Below are 17,707 nucleotides of genomic sequence, written 5' to 3'. Positions count from 1 at the left end.
CTTCCAAAAAAAACTTTCCGTCAGAGTTTGTATTCAGTTAAAGTTAAGTAGTTATATTTATATGAACATATAAGCAGTTGTATATATCTTTTTTAGTTGGACTCAACTAACACTAATTGGACATGTTCCAAATTTAATAGTATTGATATTTTTTTTATTTTGATTAAAAATTATTTATTAAATATGATTTTCTTAATATATATAATTAACAGAATATTAAAAACAAAATTTCCAAATTCCAAAAATTTGTCCGGTTTTTTGGTGCGGATTGAGTATAATTGGTTTTCAGATATAATATTTTAATAACCGTTTCGAATATATAAGCATGTCTAATAGAGTATGAAATTTCGATTTTCGGGTCGATTCCAAATCGGATTTTTTTAATACAAATATTCTTGACTAATTATATTAGGTAACTAATAAGAAAATATAATATATTGTAATATCTATGAACAAAGTTTAAAAATAATTTTTGAAATGCATATAGCAAAAATGTATAGTTATGCAACTTGATATCCAAAATTTTAAAATAAAATTATATACCCACATACATTAATTATATTTAATTTCTAAATAACTAAATATACGTACTAAAAATATTATTTATAAACAAAATGACCCAGAAACAATTTTTATCCATAAATTTAAAATTATTTGAATTGTTCTATATTTTTATTCAAACAGTCCGATATTTAAAGTTGGCATAGTTATGTATTTATTTTTATCACAGTTCTTGATACTATGAATATAAATGTTATTAATTGTTATTGATAATATATATAAAATATGGTATCAGATTATGTGGAAATCAAAGCATATAATAGATGTGTACGTTATTTTTTTTTCCTATTCAAAATAGTGTATCCCTAAATTATAAGAAGTAAATGGGAGGGGAAGTTATAAAATATCACAAGCCACGTTATATTACATATGTTAAATATTGGCAGTTAATTATTTCAAAAAGTAGATTGTAAATAATTGGATCTAACCTTTATTAACTGGTTATGTTGAAGAATTAATAGAATAGATGTATTAAGAGGCAGTTTACTATCAATCTATTTTTTACCTTTGAAAATTGGCATGACATTACTATCAATCAATCAATGATGTATTTTTATGGGAAATTATTTCCGTGAAGAATATTTTTTGACTAATTGTGTGGATGGTTTCATTGGTTTGTTTTGATACATGCGATTTTCTGATTTTGTTGTTTATAATTCTGTAGGATAATGATTATTGTATTATGTATAAGTACAACATATATCATTCAGTAGATAGTTTTTTTTTAAAAATGGTATAATTTATAAACAAAACAATTAGTCAGTGACACATGTATGTGGCCACAATAATTTATCCAAACAGGAACGTGCAAGAATATTGCGCTTGTAACCAACAAAACTGAAGATAAAGACGAAAGTGGACCAGAATGTTTCCAACCCTACCAAGTTTTGGCATTTGCACATTAATATCACATGTCAATGCATTATGATAGATATAATCAATCATATAACATATGGTCGATGAGCATCGTCAAAAGGTTACAAAAAATAATATCGGAAAAAACAACTCAAAAAAATAATCATATGCTCTCAAAAATGTGTACTGACTGCTACAAGACTAGAGCTAAGGATTTGTATGCTCTTGTCTCCTTTCTCTTGCGAGTCAAAATCTGATTAGACATAAAAAAAACGAAAAAATGTTAAACTGTCTTCTGTTTCTTGTGTTTAGTCGAGCCATCCATAGATCCTTTACTCTTCTGGCCAACACCAACATGTCCTCTCTTAGATCCCTGGTTCGTTGAAGAAAGCAAACATTAGATAGAAAAAAGTTAGCATAAAAATAGAGAGAGTTTGTTGGTTATCTGTTTACATTGGCACTGAAGGTTTTGAGAGGGTCACCGCCTTTTCTTGATCGTTTCTTGTTTGTGTTGTGGCGACCACCGGATCTCCTACTGTTGCCCATTGCTGCTCTAGCTAGCTTCACCATCTTGCTTGCTTCTTGAGTCTTCGGGTCCACTAGATACTCAGGAATGTCCTTTAGATGCGGTGCAGGCGCAGTCTTACTCAGAAGCTTGTCATGTTTCAACAGATCTAAATCTCTTGGATTAGCTTCAAAATGAGACTTTAACCTGAAAACAGAAACAGAAAAATTTACTAAAAACACCCACCAAAAGTGAAACATCTTAACAACAGTTGTCTTCTTGCTTACTTTTCAGAGTTGATTATCTCATTTCTTAAATCCTGAGCTCGAGACTCTCTAACAGCAATCTTTGTAACACTCTTTGCAACATCCTACAAAATTAATAATACTCGCATCACATGTTCAAAGGTTAGCATCTTACTACAGAGACATTACTCACCTCAGCTCTATATCTCAAAGACTCTACAGCATTCTCAGTCAACAAAGGGAAGGGTGTGATGACATCATCACTATCATTCTCCTCTTCCCCTGCTAAGGATTTTATTTCTTCAAACCCTTCCATCTCGTCAGGAGAAACCTATGGCAGACAAAAGTAGATCATTATACTTGCATATTTAAAGAGACCATGCCATTAGAACCGACCTAGAATACTCACAAGAGAAACTGAAGAACCGCTGCTATATGCTCTCCCTGTACGCCCTATTCGATGAATATATCCTGTCACATTTTGAGGCATATCGTAGTTTATGACCTGTAACATAAGAAAAGAGTCTTAAGATAAGGTTAAGAATCTAATGCAAAAGAGAGAAAAAAGAAATGAAAAACATTACCGTGTGAACTTTTTTGAAATCAATTCCTCTAACTACACAAAACTCGGCGTCCAGCTTCGGTTTGAACTTCCTTTTGTTTTTAGTTTTCTCCTTGTTATCTTCGTCTTTAGCCTCTCCCTTTGCTTTAGTCTGGTGGCTATTATCATCCGTTGCAATCAAATAGTCAAAAAGACCTGCATTGAATTGCTGTACAAACATAACAGTGATTAAAATGACATAGATCCACTTCAGAATAAACTAAAGTCTAGTGTGTGTGACTTGGTGATGTACCTCAAGGATGTGTAGACGAGAGTTCTGAGGCAACTCCCCGTTTAAAATTGCAGTTTTGATACCAAACTGGCAGAAACATTAAAACAATTAATTCACTAAACATTACTACACAATTAATTCAAAACTTACCTTTTCTAAGAAGAGTTTCAACTTGAAACCCATGTCGATCGTATTGATGAATATCATAATTTTCTTCTGAACCACCTCTAGCTTCAGGAGAGCAAGAATGTGAAGCAGTTTATTCTGAGCACTGCAATAAGACAAGATAACACAGCTGTGAACTTTTGTAAACCAAACATAACCAGTAAAAACTGAATTAGTCAACTCTGAAGGGACTGTGAATCATATACCCAAAACTGTTGGACATTTACTTGGGACGGGCTATTCCTTGTCATCACCTTCTTGCAAGGTCAGAACAACCGGGTTGTGCAGAATCAATTTCTTCAGTTTCTCAACATCAGAACTGACATATATTTCAAACATTATAAAAAAAAAAACTCTCTTGTAGAGAATGTGAGGCTTAACTAGAATTATTATTACCAAGAGATGTTGTTACCTAGTTGTAGCAGACATAAGCAGACACTGGCAACATCTTGGAACTATTGAGGTTACCGACCTTAGATTGTCTTCATATCCATACGACAACAAAAGATCTGCCTAATAGCAGAAATATCTATCAACATCTTCTAAATGAATGTCGTAGAATCCACAAAAGTGCTTATACATAAGTCATAACTTTCCCACTCAAAGAGCTAACTACTTGACTATCTAGAGAATCCACAAACTACTACTGTTCCACTGTAAATCATTGAACTCATCAAAACATTAACCATACCTCATCAAGAACCAAGATTTCAAGCGAGTCACTGATAGCTGCGGGATCCAAAACTCCGGCAGCAAAACATTTTGGAATACAAGCAGGTGTTGTGACAAGAATCTCAGGCAGTCCGGCCAATGCATTACGCTGACATTGAAAAGATTCCAAAGAAAAAGGTTATAAAAACGAAGCATAGCATAGGTTTATAAAATCAATGCTGAAAGATATAAGACTTAACCATATCAGATAGAGGCATGCTACTAGTCAACTGAACTGCTTTAAGCTGAACACGACACAACTCTATAAGCGAAGAAACCTCTGCGTAGACCTGTATTTTCCAAACAAAACATTACTAAAACGTAACAAAAGTATGAAACATATGAAACAAACACATACCTGCTGGCATAGTTCTCGAGAAGGAACGAGAACAAAAGCAGAGGGAGCAGGCTTCTTCATCTTGCTCCCAGAATCTGAGAAGAGCTTCTGGAGCAGTGGCAGAAGGTAGGCCAATGTCTTACCTGAGCCAGTTTTAGCCTTAGCTACCACATCTTTACCTTCCTAGAAAGAACAGAGACGATCAGCTATAAGACTCTAAACAAGTAATGAGAAAAAAAAAGGTAGAGAGTCTTTGTTACTTACAAGAATGAAAGGAATGGCTGTTTGCTGAATGGGAGTGGGTTTCTCTATACCCTTTTTAGTTAAGGCACGAATGAGACGAGGATCAAGTCCTATCTCCTCGAAGCTCTTATCTTTCTCTTCTTCTTCCTTCTCTGCCACGTCTCTCTGTTCTTCAACTTCTTCTTCTGTTTTCTCAGATTCTTTCACTTCTGGGTTTACGTCATCAACAGGTTTCCCCTTCGTGTCAGCCATGGAAACAGTTTAGCGTCGAAACTCGGAACCTACTAGGGAGGAGAAGGAGGAGAAATCGTCTCCAATGCCCGTGGAAGAAAAATTTAAAGCCATGATATCCTCGTTATAACGAGATTTCATTTTACAATTAAATTTAAATCGAAAAATGAGTGAAATACTAATAAGCCAACATAAGTGATGATATTTACAAAGGAAACCAGGGTCAAATCCACCCGAGACCCACTCATCCAATGACCCGTCTGATTTATATGGGTAATACAACTAAACCAACTAAACCAACAAAATCCCTAAAAGCAAACGCGATTTCTGATCGAAATCGCTTATCTCACCTCTTTTTTTCTCTTCCTCTTTATCTCTATCGCGAAAGAGAAACTATGACAAGAGGCTAAGACGATTCCTCCTCCTTCGCCTCTCCCCCAGCTCTGCTCGATCTCCACTCTTCTCTCCTGCCGCTTCTCTACCGCCGCCGCCGTTGTCTGCTTAAACCAATCACCTGACGTATCCGTAAGTTGTGGTCTCAGATCTCCGCTTTGAGCTTTCTTTTGGAAGTAAGTTCTAATGGATTTGCAATTGAAATGCATTGGTATATAATGCATTCCAATGGTTGAATGAGAATGTATAGGCAGTAGAATTGGAGAATGTATAGGCATCTCGCTTCTCATTGGACTTAGATCGACCTTGTTCATGATAATTGTAGTATAACTGTATAACTCGGGACAACTAATAGAACTGTGGATAACTTTAACTGTATAACTCGGGACAACTAATAGAACTGTGGATAACTTGGTTTGTTCTGGTTTGGGCAGGATACAATGAGCAATCATGTAAGTGGTATACCTGGTAGTCCGGAAAAGAGCTACAAGATGATGTATAGCTATTTGTACATGTTAAAGCAAGTGAATCCAGGAACAAAAACTTGTGTGAAATTGGATGATGCAAGTAAATTCAAGTACCTCTTCATAGCTTTGGGAGCTTGCATTGAAGGGTTTGCATTTATGAGGAAAGTGATAGCTGTGGATGCGACATCGCTGAAGAACAAATATGGTGGTGTTCTAGTTTTCGCGGAAGCTCAAGATCCTAATGGTCAAAGTTATCCACTTGCGTTTGCAGTACTAGATAGTGAGAATCTTACTAGTTGGACTTGGTTTTTCGAGATGCTTAAAAGTGTTATACCAGACTCTTCTGAACTGGTTTTCATGAGTGAAAGAAATCAGAGTCTGATCTTCGCTATAGGAAGCGTGTTTCCAGAGGCTCACCATGGGCATTGTTTATGGCATTTGAAGGAAAAGGTGAAATGGCATGCTGGTAACGTCAACAAGGTTATAGTCGGACATAAATTTATGGAGTTGGGCAGATATTACACGGTGGATGACTTCAACTCTGCTTACGACTCATTTGAAAAAAGATATCCTGCTGTGTACAAGTATGTGCAGGAACATACTGAAAAGGACAAATGGGCAAGAGTTTTTTTCCCACGTGACAGGTACAACTTCGATACAATCAACAGTGTGGAATCAATGAAGAGCGTGTTTAAAGAGGCAACGACGTGGGCATTAATACCAATGTTGGATTGTATCGTCAGGAAATTCTCTGATTGGTTCACTCAACGGAAGGAAGCTGTTTCTAGATCAATCGATACAAGCCTGGTGCCTCTGGTTGAGAACTACTTGCACGGTCTATGGGATGTTGCACAAAAGCTATCTGTACGGGAGATTAATAGTTATGAGCTTAAGTACGAGATCACTGACACTGCTGGAAAGATGTTTTGGGCGAGCTTGGTTGAAAAATCTTGTACTTGCAAGGTGTGGGATTATGAAAAGTTTCCTTGCCTGCACGGACTGGCAGCTTACATCTATTTCACTACGAATGTTGATGGCGGCCTTAATATCCATGAGCTGTGCTCAAAATACTATTGGACGGAATTGTGGGCTTTGGCGTATGACAGGACACTTTGTGTTGTGCCCGACATGTCTTCTTGGAATGTACCAGATCAGATTAAGGAGGTGAAGATCATACCTCCGGATCGCATCAGGAGGAAGGGAAGGAAAAGAGTTGGATGAATTTGAAGTGATGAATTTGGAGTGATGAATTTAGCTACTTTATCGTGTTGTATGCTTCGGAAAACTTTATTTTGTTGTACTTTAACTTTAAGTGTTTTGTTCGAGAACTATGGATTACTACGGAAAACTTTGGTATTACTACGGAAAACCAGTAATCTTAACACAACATCACATTAATTAGGAGATAGTCTTTAACACAACATCACACAATTCCACAAATCCAAACATAAGGCTTATTGCAGAAACTAAAGGAGATCTGATCTCAAACTAAAGACACAAATCCAAACAACATAAGGCTTCTCATTTACGGGTAAGAAGGTCCTTAAGCTGAGCAATTTCTTCAGCCATTTTGTGCATCTCTTCAGCCATTTTGTCCACATCCTGCCTTAAGGAGCGAACCTCTTCCTCAACCCCGAGAACCCATGGTTGACGGAAGTGGAACCCATCATTCTGCAAGTTTCACATGGTTGCACTCAGTTTGACATTTTGCATAAGTTAAGGAAGTAGATAAAATGTAAATTACCTTGTACTCATTACAAGTGAAGTACCTTCGGCCTGGTAGAAAATCCTTATCTGTTGGATTAGTAGAAACCTCGTCGACGATTCGTCCCCCACATGGGCACGAAGTTGGAATCCCGTGTTCAGCATCGCAAATAAACTGAAGCATGTCAAAATGTTTCTTCATCTTCTTCATCTCCTTCCTTTCCTGATTCTCAACCCATGGATCCATTTGCGAAAGGTGATAGAGAGACGAGGGGATTCTCTGGGAGAGGAGAAGGAAGGAATCGAGGAAAAGAGAGAGAGAAGAGAGGAGAGAGAAAAGAGAGAGGGAAATGGGAATCTATTTTCCCTCGAAAATCCCGCCTTGACTCATAAAAGTCCGCCAAAAATTCTAAATTTTTTCGAAATCCCGCCTAATATATACACGTAGTTCTACTCAAGATAGTAGTTGTACAAAATTACCAAATAGTTGTACTTTCGGTGATTTTCAATAATTTTAGTATTACATGTAATTATAAAACACTTTTTTAGTTGTACAATAAAATATAAGATTCGAAAAGATGAATATTGGTGTTTTACGTAATAAAAGTGTGAAAACATATTTTATAATGGAATCTAATATTGAGTAATCACATATTTCACAAAATGTCTATGAAAGTGTATGTAGTGTGATGGGTTGTTTTTTTGATTGCAGAGTATAATATATTTTTTTCATGTTGAATATAACATTTTTTGACTACTAAAGATAATATTTCTTATTCTGATTTCCAATTTCAAACATTTTGATTTCGAAATTCGATTAAAGAAAGTCATACTAGTAATACAAAATCAGAAAATAGTTATCCATAGTAGTATTTGTATTTTTATTCTAGAAACTAGTATTTATATTATTTTTATGTATTTATTTTTTATTCTAGAAATTAGTATTTGTATTTTTCTTAATCAAGATAATATTTCTTATTCTGATTTCCAATTTCAAACATTTTGATTTCGAATTTCGATTAAAGAAAGTCATACTAGTAATACAAAATCAGAAAACAGTTATCCATAGTAGTATTTGTATTTTTATTCTAGAAACTAGTATTTATATTTATTTTTATGTATTTATTTTTTATTCTAGAAATTAGTATTTGTATTTTTTCTTAATCAAGATAATATTTCTTATTCTGATTTCCAATTTCAAACATTTTGATTTCGAATTTCGATTAAAGAAAGTCATACTAGTAATACAAAATCAGAAAACAGTTATCCATAGTAGTATTTGTATTTTTATTCTAGAAACTAGTATTTATATTTATTTTTATGTATTTATTTTTTATTCTAGAAATTAGTATTTGTATTTTTTCTTAATCAAGATAATATTTCTTATTCTGATTTCCAATTTCAAACATTTTGATTTCGAATTTCGATTAAAGAAAGTCATACTAGTAATACAAAATCAGAAAACAGTTATCCATAGTAGTATTTGTATTTTTATTCTAGAAACTAGTATTTATATTTATTTTTATGTATTTATTTTTTATTCTAGAAATTAGTATTTGTATTTTTTCTTAATCAAGATAATATTTCTTATTCTGATTTCCAATTTCAAACATTTTGATTTCGAATTTCGATTAAAGAAAGTCATACTAGTAATACAAAATCAGAAAACAGTTATCCATAGTAGTATTTGTATTTTTATTCTAGAAACTAGTATTTATATTTATTTTTATGTATTTATTTTTTATTCTAGAAATTAGTATTTATATTTATTTTTATGTATTTATTTTTGATTCTAGAAACTAGTATTTATACTAAATGACAAATAAAGCAAAGTCAAATAAATCAAAGTCAAATAAAACAAAGTAAAAATTTTCAATGTATCTATTTTTAAGTCTTTGATAAAAAAAATTATATGGTATTAAAGGACAAATAAAGTAAAGTCAAATAAAACAAAGTAAAACTTTTCAATAAAACATGAGGTTCCATCTTCAATCGCCACAATCCTCTACTCATATTGTTTATTAACTTGATTGTCGCCACCATATCGAGTTATGGCTTTATCTCCGATTTCATCATCATTCGAATGGCACACCTCATAGTTCATACCTACAGAATTTTGTTTCCCCGCTTTTGAACTTCGTTTTGAACTTGGTTTGCCCGCTCTTGAAAGTTGCTCTGAGAGTTCTAACCTTTCGATGACCTCCACCAACAAAATGCACCTACGGTTGTTTTTATCAAGGGACAAAAGATAACCACAAAGATCCTCCTCATCACAAATGACGAATTTCTCGTCACTCCCAACCAGCAGTGGAATGTAACTCAATTTCAACTTCACATTACATTCATCAAGCCCCACCTTTTGCATATGCGTGCTTCTACCATTGAAAGATCTATCTCCTCCACAGCATGCTTCAACACTAAACAATACATGCGACCTTCACATCTGAAGTGTATGATGACGTTGTGGCTCATTGTAGCCTGCCAAAACCATTCAATACCATCCATTATACATTCGAAGTTATACATGTTTTACTAGTTCTACAATAATCATCAGTAATACTAGTTTTTTCTAGTTCTACTGTCGTACCCGTTTTGAATTTGAGGTTGAATCTACATTCAGCGCACTAGAATCGAACAATACAACCATTCTCCTACTCAATTCAACTAATAATGGAATCGTATAATAATAGATACCAGGATGCAACATCTAAATCCATTTTCTAAGCTCATTCAAGAGAGGAGCTTTGGAACCCCAAAACCGAGAGCCTCGTTCTCCTCTAAAACCTACCTCTTCGACCCTTAAACAGCGCCGGAAGACGACGGAGGACCGAATCGGAGTGAGGTCGGAGTTTGCCGGAGTAGCAATCAATCGAGCGATCGGGTTCCCTTTTCCAAAACGCAATCTCCTCAAACCGCAATCGTGCAATCGAGCTGCTGTCCGTACGGTCGGTATAGGAGATCGATATCTCCATTTCGTCGGTTTGATTTTTTTTTTTTTTCTAATTTTGATGTTTTCTTTATTCTAAGGCTAATTTCGTAATTTTATATGGTTTAATGAATATGAAGGATATGAAGATTAGTAAGGGATATAAGTGATTTAAATTTCCCTTCCAAAGGTAATGGAGATGATGTCTCGAGAAGGAGTTTCAGAAGCGGCTGTACAGAGGTTAACAAAGAAGAAGAAGAACAAACGAAGAAACACTGGTTTGTTTTGATTTGGGCCTTTATTTAGTGGGCTTTACAAAAAAAACTTTCTCAGACCAGAGATAACCCTATATTATTCCCCAAAAAGTCCAGTAAGTAAATAAATCAAATCAAGCATTGGCAAAAGAGACTAATCAAATCAAGCATTGGCAACGTTGGAAACTAACTATTATTAGACCTTTCTTTTGTTTCATTACCAACGAGATTTGATTATAAATGTGATTCCAATTTAAATTTGATAGGTTAAAAGTATTTTGAAACCAACAAGTAGTCAGCCTGTGCATGGCACCAGATTCGCTTCCACCATACAACAATCAAACATCTTTAGAGTAGTTCCATTGGTCAATAACCCAAAAAATATTTAAACTTTAATATTAATATTATATGTATTTTTGTAAAACTATTTAAATTTATTTTGTCTATTTAATATGCATCAGTCATATATACTGCCACATGTATGTAGAGATTTGGTAGAGTATGCAGGCTCTTTTATACAATACTTTCACATTTTTCTTTCCAATTTTTCTTTTTTACTCCTTCTGTTTCTAGTTGTAAATAGTTTTAAAATAAAATTATTTCAAAATATAAGTACTTTACATACACTTTTTTCATTTATTAAAAATAATATGACCATTGAAATAATGTTAAAGTTTTTTATAATTGGTTAAATTAGTTGATTAAATGATATTTTAAAAGAATAACAACTTTCTAAATTTTTGTGTTTTTTTAGCAAAACTACTTACAATTAGAAATGGAAAGAGTATTAAGAAGTTAGATACTGGGATTAGAACCATTAATAGTATTGCTTTTATTCAGTGATAAACAGCAAGATACTCACCAGAGTACTAAAGTTGAATATCTCAACCAGTGTTTTTCTTAATATATTTTATTAAATAATTAAAATTTATTTTCTTTTCAAATAGAAAATAAATTAAAAATTGTACGTGTATAAATAGAGTTCTAAAAATATCTCGTAGAGAGTGTTTATTTTTGACATTTTAAATTGTGAAGATATCCTATGAGAACTTATAGTGAAGATAATACCGGTGAAATTCAAAACTCAACAACCTCATATGATATGCATGGCTTCGCGAAGACTTAACTTTTTGCACCTTACCGGTAGCTACAATCACATCTGGACCGTACACGTGGACCCAAACCCTCCTTATTTTGTTGAATGGCTGATACGTCTACCCTTTCGCCGTTCAATTACTTATTCGACTAACTGATACTACTATATATATACTCTCCCTTCTCTTCTCTTCTGTTTCGTGATCACAGAGAGAGACGCAGAGCAGAGTGCGAAGCTCCTTCGTCTCCTTCTCCGTTCCACACTCGATTATAACTAAGGTTCGTTATCTCTCTACGTCTTTCTCTGTGATTAGGAGCAACATTTACGATTAGTGAGGTTGTATCGCTCCTTTGTTAATCTCCCGGATCTCCGCCGAAGAATCGCTTGCGTGCTTTAGCTCGATGACAGTTCCGTTTTCGATCTGTTCTATGCGTGATGTCGTTGTGATTGATTGATTACGTTTGATCATGCTACTGTTGTTCGTTGTGTGTGAACCTTATTGCGATAAAAAAAAAAAGAAACTCTGATCGATTTCTAGAAATGCAGGGAGTGATTGATCATTGGACTGTTTGGCTAGGTTTTTGAATCAAAATCCGACGCAAATGTCGACTTCTAATCACGTGAACGGCGGACGCCAAGACTGCTGCTGATAATACATCGGACGATTTTGATGACATTGATTTCTCCAAGCTGCTGCTAGAGAAGCCAAGGCCGTTGAATATCGAAAAGACTGAGATCACTTGAAGAAAGGTCTCTTACTGAAATGTCCACCTCACCACCACCACAGCTTCGATACAACGCGGATAATGCTTCTTCTCGAGTCGTCCAGATTGTGTGGTTGTTTCACCTAGCGTTGGATTCAATACCCCTCGGTCACTGGCGGGATTCGAGTCTCATCCTATGGTGGGAGAGGCCTGGGACGCTTTGAGAAGGTCTATGGTGTACTTCCGTGGACAGCCTGTTGGGACAATCGCTGCGGTGGATAACTCTGAGGAAAAGCTCAACTATGATCAGGTGAGTTTCTGACTAAATAAAACACACATTTTTTTTTATCCTGATGTTGTTAAATCTGCTGTCTTTTAGGTGTTTGTGAGAGACTTTGTACCAAGTGCTTTAGCGTTCTTGATGAACGGAGAGCCGGATATAGTGAAGAACTTCCTTTTGAAGACTCTTCGTCTACAGTCATGGGAGAAAAAGATTGATAGGTTCCAGCTTGGCGAAGGAGTTATGCCTGCTAGCTTCAAAGTCTTTCATGATCCTGTTAGAAACCATGAGACGTTGATAGCTGATTTTGGCGAGAGCGCGATTGGGAGAGTGGCGCCGGTTGATTCTGGATTCTGGTGGATTATTCTGCTCAGAGCATACACCAAATCTACTGGAGACTCTTCTCTTGCTGACATGCCTGAATGCCAGAAGGGTATACGGTTGATATTAAGCCTGTTGTCTCTCTGAGGGGTTTGATACCTTTCCCACTCTCTTGTGCGCTGATGGTTGCTGTATGATTGATCGTAGGATGGTGAGAAAAGTCCATCTTATTCTTAGTAGTTTTTCTTTATAGTGATTCTTTCTAGACGAAGACTGTTTTGAGCTATCTGTTTTGTGTGTGTGTGTGTGTTAGGGAGTTTATGGTTACCCGATAGAGATTCAAGCCCTTTTCTTCATGGCCTTAAGGTGTGCTCTCCTCCTACTCAAACATGAAGGAGAAGGTAAAGAGATGGTGGAACAGATAGTGAAGCGACTTCATGCATTGAGCTACCACATGAGGAGCTACTTTTGGCTTGACTTGAAGCAGCTTAATGACATTTACCGATACAAGACAGAGGAGTACTCTCACACTGCTGTCAACAAGTTCAACGTGATCCCGGACTCTCTTCCAGAATGGGTTTTCGACTTCATGCCGCCTCAGGGAGGGTTCTTCATCGGCAATGTTAGCCCAGCAAGAATGGATTTCCGTTGGTTTGCTCTTGGCAATTGTATAGCGATACTGTCTTCCTTGGCTACTCCTGAGCAGTCGACCGCAATTATGGATCTCATTGAAGCTCGCTGGGAAGAACTGGTCGGAGAAATGCCGCTCAAAGTTTGCTACCCTGCAATAGAAAGCCATGAATGGAAGATAGTGACTGGCTGTGACCCCAAAAACACTCGATGGAGCTACCACAATGGAGGGTCCTGGCCAGGTAAAAATTTACTAACTCTCCTTCTTCACATTCCTTCTGGTTACAAAAGCTGACATGACCTTCGTTGGTACAGTGTTGCTTTGGCTACTGACGGCTGCTGTGTATCAAACGGGTCGACCTCAAATAGCAAGACGAGCGATTGAAGTGGCGGAAGCTAGGCTTCATAAAGACAACTGGCCTGAATACTATGATGGAACGGTAGGGAGATACGTGGGGAAACAAGCGCGTAAATGCCAGACTTGGTCAATCGCTGGATACTTAGTGGCCAAGATGATGCTTGAAGATCCGTCACATGTCGGTATGGTTGCTCTCGAGGAAGATAAACAAATGAAACCTGTTATGAGAAGATCCAACTCCTGGACTTGTTGAAAAGTTTGATCATCTTTGGTCAAAGGTAACGTAGGGAAAAGATGAGCTAATTCTGATAATCGAATCTTTCTTTGTTTTTCAAATTCCACATTTTACGTTGTTTTGCTTTGTGAAATATTTTTAGACTATGAGAGATTTAGCATCATAAAAGATTTCATCTGGTTTAGCTTCCAAGTCTTATTATTTTATGATTTTTCTCTCTGGTGTAATGACTGTATAACAGAAGACGATTTTTCTTGAGCCCTTAGTTATCACCAAACCCCATTTCTTGAGCTTCAAGGTAATACAAAACCCCCGTTACTTTTCGCTCAAACGTCAAGGTTTCGAGCAACGATGCCTTCAAATGTAACACCAGGTCCAAAAGCAAGAATCAGACCCCACTCGTTTCCACCTTCTTCATGTTCCTGGCTTTCCTGCTCTCCTCCAACATAACTCCAACACATAAACGATCGAGTTGCTACTTGCGTTGCCATAGTCCATGAGAGCTCTCCTGCTTGGACTCAGCTTCTCAGGAGACAGGTTAAGCCGCTTTTCCATTCGGTTCAAGATGGCGGGTCCACCTGGATGAACTGCCAGAACATTTGGTTATAGTCTTTATTAGCCAGTCCTGCTTTTCCTATTAGTCTCTTGCAGAAACCCTCCACGTTGTCTTCTATTATCTGTGGAAGCTCTCTAGACAGCGTGAAGTTTATCCCTTGTTCCGTTAGCTTCCCATCTATCGTCTTCTCCGTGTCTGTGCCATGGAAAAGTAGTGTGAGTTATAAGTTTCAGTGGAATGCAAACTACGTATATTGTAGGTTTACCAGGAAGGAAGTTCTGAATTGCTGTGTGGAGCTCAAAGAGAGGCTTCTCATGAATCGGGTCTGGATCGGATCCAATGATCATAGCTCCGGCTCCATCACCAAACAATGCGACACCAACAAGATCATACGGTCTATCAGCACTCGGAGGTTTGAACCCAATGATGGTCGTCTCAGAGGTGGCGAGCAAGACTCTACTCCCCGGATTGTTCTCGGCTATGTCTTTCGCTACACGGAGACCGGCAACGCCACCAGAGCATCCCACGAAGTAGAGCAGGACACGGTGTGTCTCGGGGCTGAGACCAAGGCCTTTGGCTAAGTAGAGGTCGCCACCAGGGAGACGAGCTTCGCTTGAAGAGACATAAACAAGGTGAGTTATGTCGGAAATAGAACGGCCCCAGTTCTTGATGCAGACTCTAGAAGCCTCCACTGCCATTTCGGTTACAGCGTCGTTGCATATGTTTAGACGCTGCTTCACGGTGGATTCCTTTCAATGGCTAGTTCTGGATACTTTGTTAGTATCTCCTCTGACATGACAACATACCTTGTCCTCACAGTCGTTGTCTTGCCTGTAAAAAAAACTCAGGTTCTCATAAAGGCTTATACAAATTTAACAGAAAAAGGTTAAAGGGAAGACATTACAGAGACGAGTAAGCTTCTGTTTGAGTTCAGGGTCATCACATTTAGTAGTTTTAAAGTAGCCATCAACCAAGTATTCTTGCATTACTAGCTGCTGAGGAAGGCTTTTCCAATTGCAAGAATTTGTAGCCTTCCCCGGATTTGGTTTCTTCTCTAAACCCAACTCTGTTGCATCGATGCTTCCCATTCTCTCTCTCTTTAATTGTTAAGACTTGAGATCCAAATCTTTGGGTCTGTTCAAAAGGGTCAAAGTGAAGGCGTATATATACGCTGCAGCTTTTGAAGTTTATGGACCTGCACCTTGTGTGGTGTTTCTGTTTAGTTGATATTTGGTGAAGATTAGGTGTGAGAATCAGGAGCTTCATGTTTATCGCATTGGCTCTTTCTAAAACGGAACTCGACTTCTTTGAGATTTTTCTCTTGTTCCATAATCTTTGCCTTAACTTAAACGGATAGTTGTTAGTAGCCAACACAAGAGTGTGTAAATTAGACTTCAAAAAAAGGCCAGAGAAACTAACTAAAGTTTCTTTGCTATTTCAAGCATGAACAAAAAAGAATGAAAGCAAATCTTATTATATTGTTGGGTATCAAAACTTGTTGAGTTCTACATATATGATCCCATCATCATATGAAAGAGAGCCAATAAAACGAGAGCTCATGAGGAAAAGTGGAGTTAAAAAATGAACATTCTGCTCCAACCTATCGCCTAACTTGCCTATACCCATCTCCCTTTTGCTTGAATCTTTATTAAAAAACGTGAACCTCTTCAGAGGTCTGAAAGACACTTTCCACTGATGAAGTCAATCACTTTGTAATGGACTCATCAAGCTTGGCAGTGGACTGCAGCTAAATTCTCCAAAAACTCCTCTGAGGTTGGTCTATTTCCGTCCACAATATCAGTTACTCCTTTTATTAAAATCGTAGGAACCTTAAAAAATATCAGCCACATAGGCCACTGCTGCTCCCTAAATTTGGCCGAAATACCCAGAATAAGCAGTAGCTATTGATTAGAGAGAAACACATATTGGAGAACAAAGAAAGGTACCTCCATGTCTTTAACTGTAGCATCATTTGCTGTGATGGATTCTTTGTCATGTGGAGACATATCCATAGAATCACCAGTGGATAATCTTCCACCTGTGAACATCAAGACCAAAGGCACAGAACATATCAAGAAATAATTAAAAAAAAAAAACTTGCATGATGATCACAAATTCACAATGGTGAACACAGAGCACAACCTTTAGGTTCAGCTCCTTAATAAGGTTGGGAGTAGGGAAGGCTTTCGCATACCAACACCATATAGATCAAGGACCTGAAGTGAGACAACATGGAATCTGTTCACTAAAAACAGCAGCTTTACTTGGACACTCATACAAAAGAGCACTCACAGGAAACAGGTATCCTTCTGTCATGGAAAGCAGATAGAGACAATATAACATCGCAAATACTTGCTCCTTTGGCCTGCAAAAGGGCCATAACGACAAATGTTTATTTTCTTCCTGACACATATGAAGGCAAACATAAGACAGAGAAAAACATTATGTACCTTAAACCCACCAGCGGTTCCAGCATTAATGATTAGGTCCGGCTGTAACGCTTGAGATAGATGCATACGTCACGAGAGATGCAGGAACCGTTGCATCACTATCAACTCCTAAACATAATCAACCCAATAACATTCATGTAGTAACAATCACAATTAGATATCTACATAACAGACATAATACCAAGAGCTGAATCTTTTCCTGGGCACACTTATATTAATGTTCAGCTCTTTATATATTCCTTTAAACAGAACCCAGCCACCTCTTTTGGAAACCTAAAATTAAACAAAAAAAAATAAAGTGTTCATTTTTTCAAAAAAGGACAAGAAAGCAAAAATCACATTTGAGATGAAAGAAGAAACTCACGGGGAGATTAACGTCTTTGACAAGGCGGAGCCTTTCGATAAGAGGCTGAGCTTCCTTTTGCATAGCTGCGAAATACACAACATCAATTTGAAGAAGAAGAGAAGAAGAAAATTTCGACAATCGAGTAAACATCATCAACGGAGGAGAAGAGAAACAGTACCGACGATGAAGACGATGGTTGAGATCGGCCGTTTCTCTACCTGCCGCGTGAGATTTTCCATGGAAGCGTTTGAGATTCGGTCGTCGGGCGTGAGGCAGCCATGGCGGCGATTCGCCTCAAGTT

At 36.9% G+C, this 17,707-nt stretch overlaps 4 protein-coding genes and 2 pseudogenes across 4 annotated transcripts; 2 read left to right on the top strand and 4 right to left on the bottom strand.

The window, feature by feature from the left end:
• Window positions 1–1,468: 1,468 nt before the first annotated feature.
• LOC108820739 (DEAD-box ATP-dependent RNA helicase 16-like) lies at window positions 1,469–4,766 on the bottom strand. The gene is given in 15 exon segments (XM_056991983.1): window positions 1,469–1,789; window positions 1,870–2,128; window positions 2,209–2,291; window positions 2,360–2,497; window positions 2,576–2,671; window positions 2,751–2,936; window positions 3,021–3,086; window positions 3,150–3,294; window positions 3,357–3,388; window positions 3,390–3,483; window positions 3,577–3,677; window positions 3,856–3,984; window positions 4,076–4,165; window positions 4,234–4,395; window positions 4,477–4,766. Coding segments are annotated over 15 exon segments (1,902 nt in total). The 5' UTR covers window positions 4,708–4,766; the 3' UTR covers window positions 1,469–1,699.
• On the top strand, window positions 4,761–6,935 carry LOC108816583 (protein FAR-RED ELONGATED HYPOCOTYL 3-like). Its single transcript, XM_056991981.1, has 2 exons — window positions 4,761–5,211; window positions 5,514–6,935. Exon 2 carries the CDS (start codon window positions 5,520–5,522, stop codon window positions 6,765–6,767), a length of 1,248 nt encoding a protein of 415 aa, XP_056847961.1. The 5' UTR covers window positions 4,761–5,211; window positions 5,514–5,519; the 3' UTR covers window positions 6,768–6,935.
• A 23-nt stretch (window positions 6,936–6,958) lies between these two features.
• Window positions 6,959–7,561, bottom strand: LOC130498537 (uncharacterized). The gene is made up of 2 exons (XM_056991982.1): window positions 7,291–7,561; window positions 6,959–7,217 (listed from the first exon to the last, which is right to left on the bottom strand). The coding sequence occupies exons 1-2, from the start codon at window positions 7,495–7,497 to the stop codon at window positions 7,068–7,070; spliced, it is 357 nt and encodes a 118-aa protein (XP_056847962.1). The 5' UTR covers window positions 7,498–7,561; the 3' UTR covers window positions 6,959–7,067.
• Window positions 7,562–12,339: 4,778 nt separating this feature from the next.
• LOC130498563 (probable alkaline/neutral invertase B) lies at window positions 12,340–14,205 on the top strand. Its single transcript, XM_056992029.1, is given in 5 exon segments — window positions 12,340–12,540; window positions 12,610–12,966; window positions 12,968–13,042; window positions 13,145–13,703; window positions 13,777–14,205. Coding segments are annotated over 5 exon segments (1,401 nt in total). The 5' UTR covers window positions 12,340–12,426; the 3' UTR covers window positions 14,073–14,205.
• Window positions 14,206–14,380: 175 nt separating this feature from the next.
• On the bottom strand, window positions 14,381–15,421 carry LOC130498396 (type III polyketide synthase B-like; annotated as a pseudogene).
• Window positions 15,422–16,350: 929 nt separating this feature from the next.
• Window positions 16,351–17,665, bottom strand: LOC130498577 (5'-methylthioadenosine/S-adenosylhomocysteine nucleosidase-like; annotated as a pseudogene).
• Between the last annotated feature and the right edge of the window lie 42 nt (window positions 17,666–17,707).

Source organism: Raphanus sativus, chromosome 8 (assembly GCF_000801105.2).
Source record: "Raphanus sativus cultivar WK10039 chromosome 8, ASM80110v3, whole genome shotgun sequence".
NCBI lineage: Eukaryota > Viridiplantae > Streptophyta > Magnoliopsida > Brassicales > Brassicaceae > Raphanus > Raphanus sativus.
The sequence above is the reverse complement of the archived record's forward strand: the minus strand, read 5'-3'. Positions and strand labels throughout refer to the sequence as shown.

Coding starts and splice junctions, on each gene's coding strand:
- LOC108816583 (XM_056991981.1), top strand. CDS start 5,520: ATGAGCAATCATGTAAGTGGTATACCTGGTAGTCCGGAAAAGAGCTAC.
- LOC130498537 (XM_056991982.1), bottom strand. CDS start 7,497: ATGGATCCATGGGTTGAGAATCAGGAAAGGAAGGAGATGAAGAAGATG. Junction 7,218..7,290: donor TCACTTGTAATGAGTACAAG/GTAATTTACATT, acceptor TGAAACTTGCAG/AATGATGGGTTCCACTTCCG.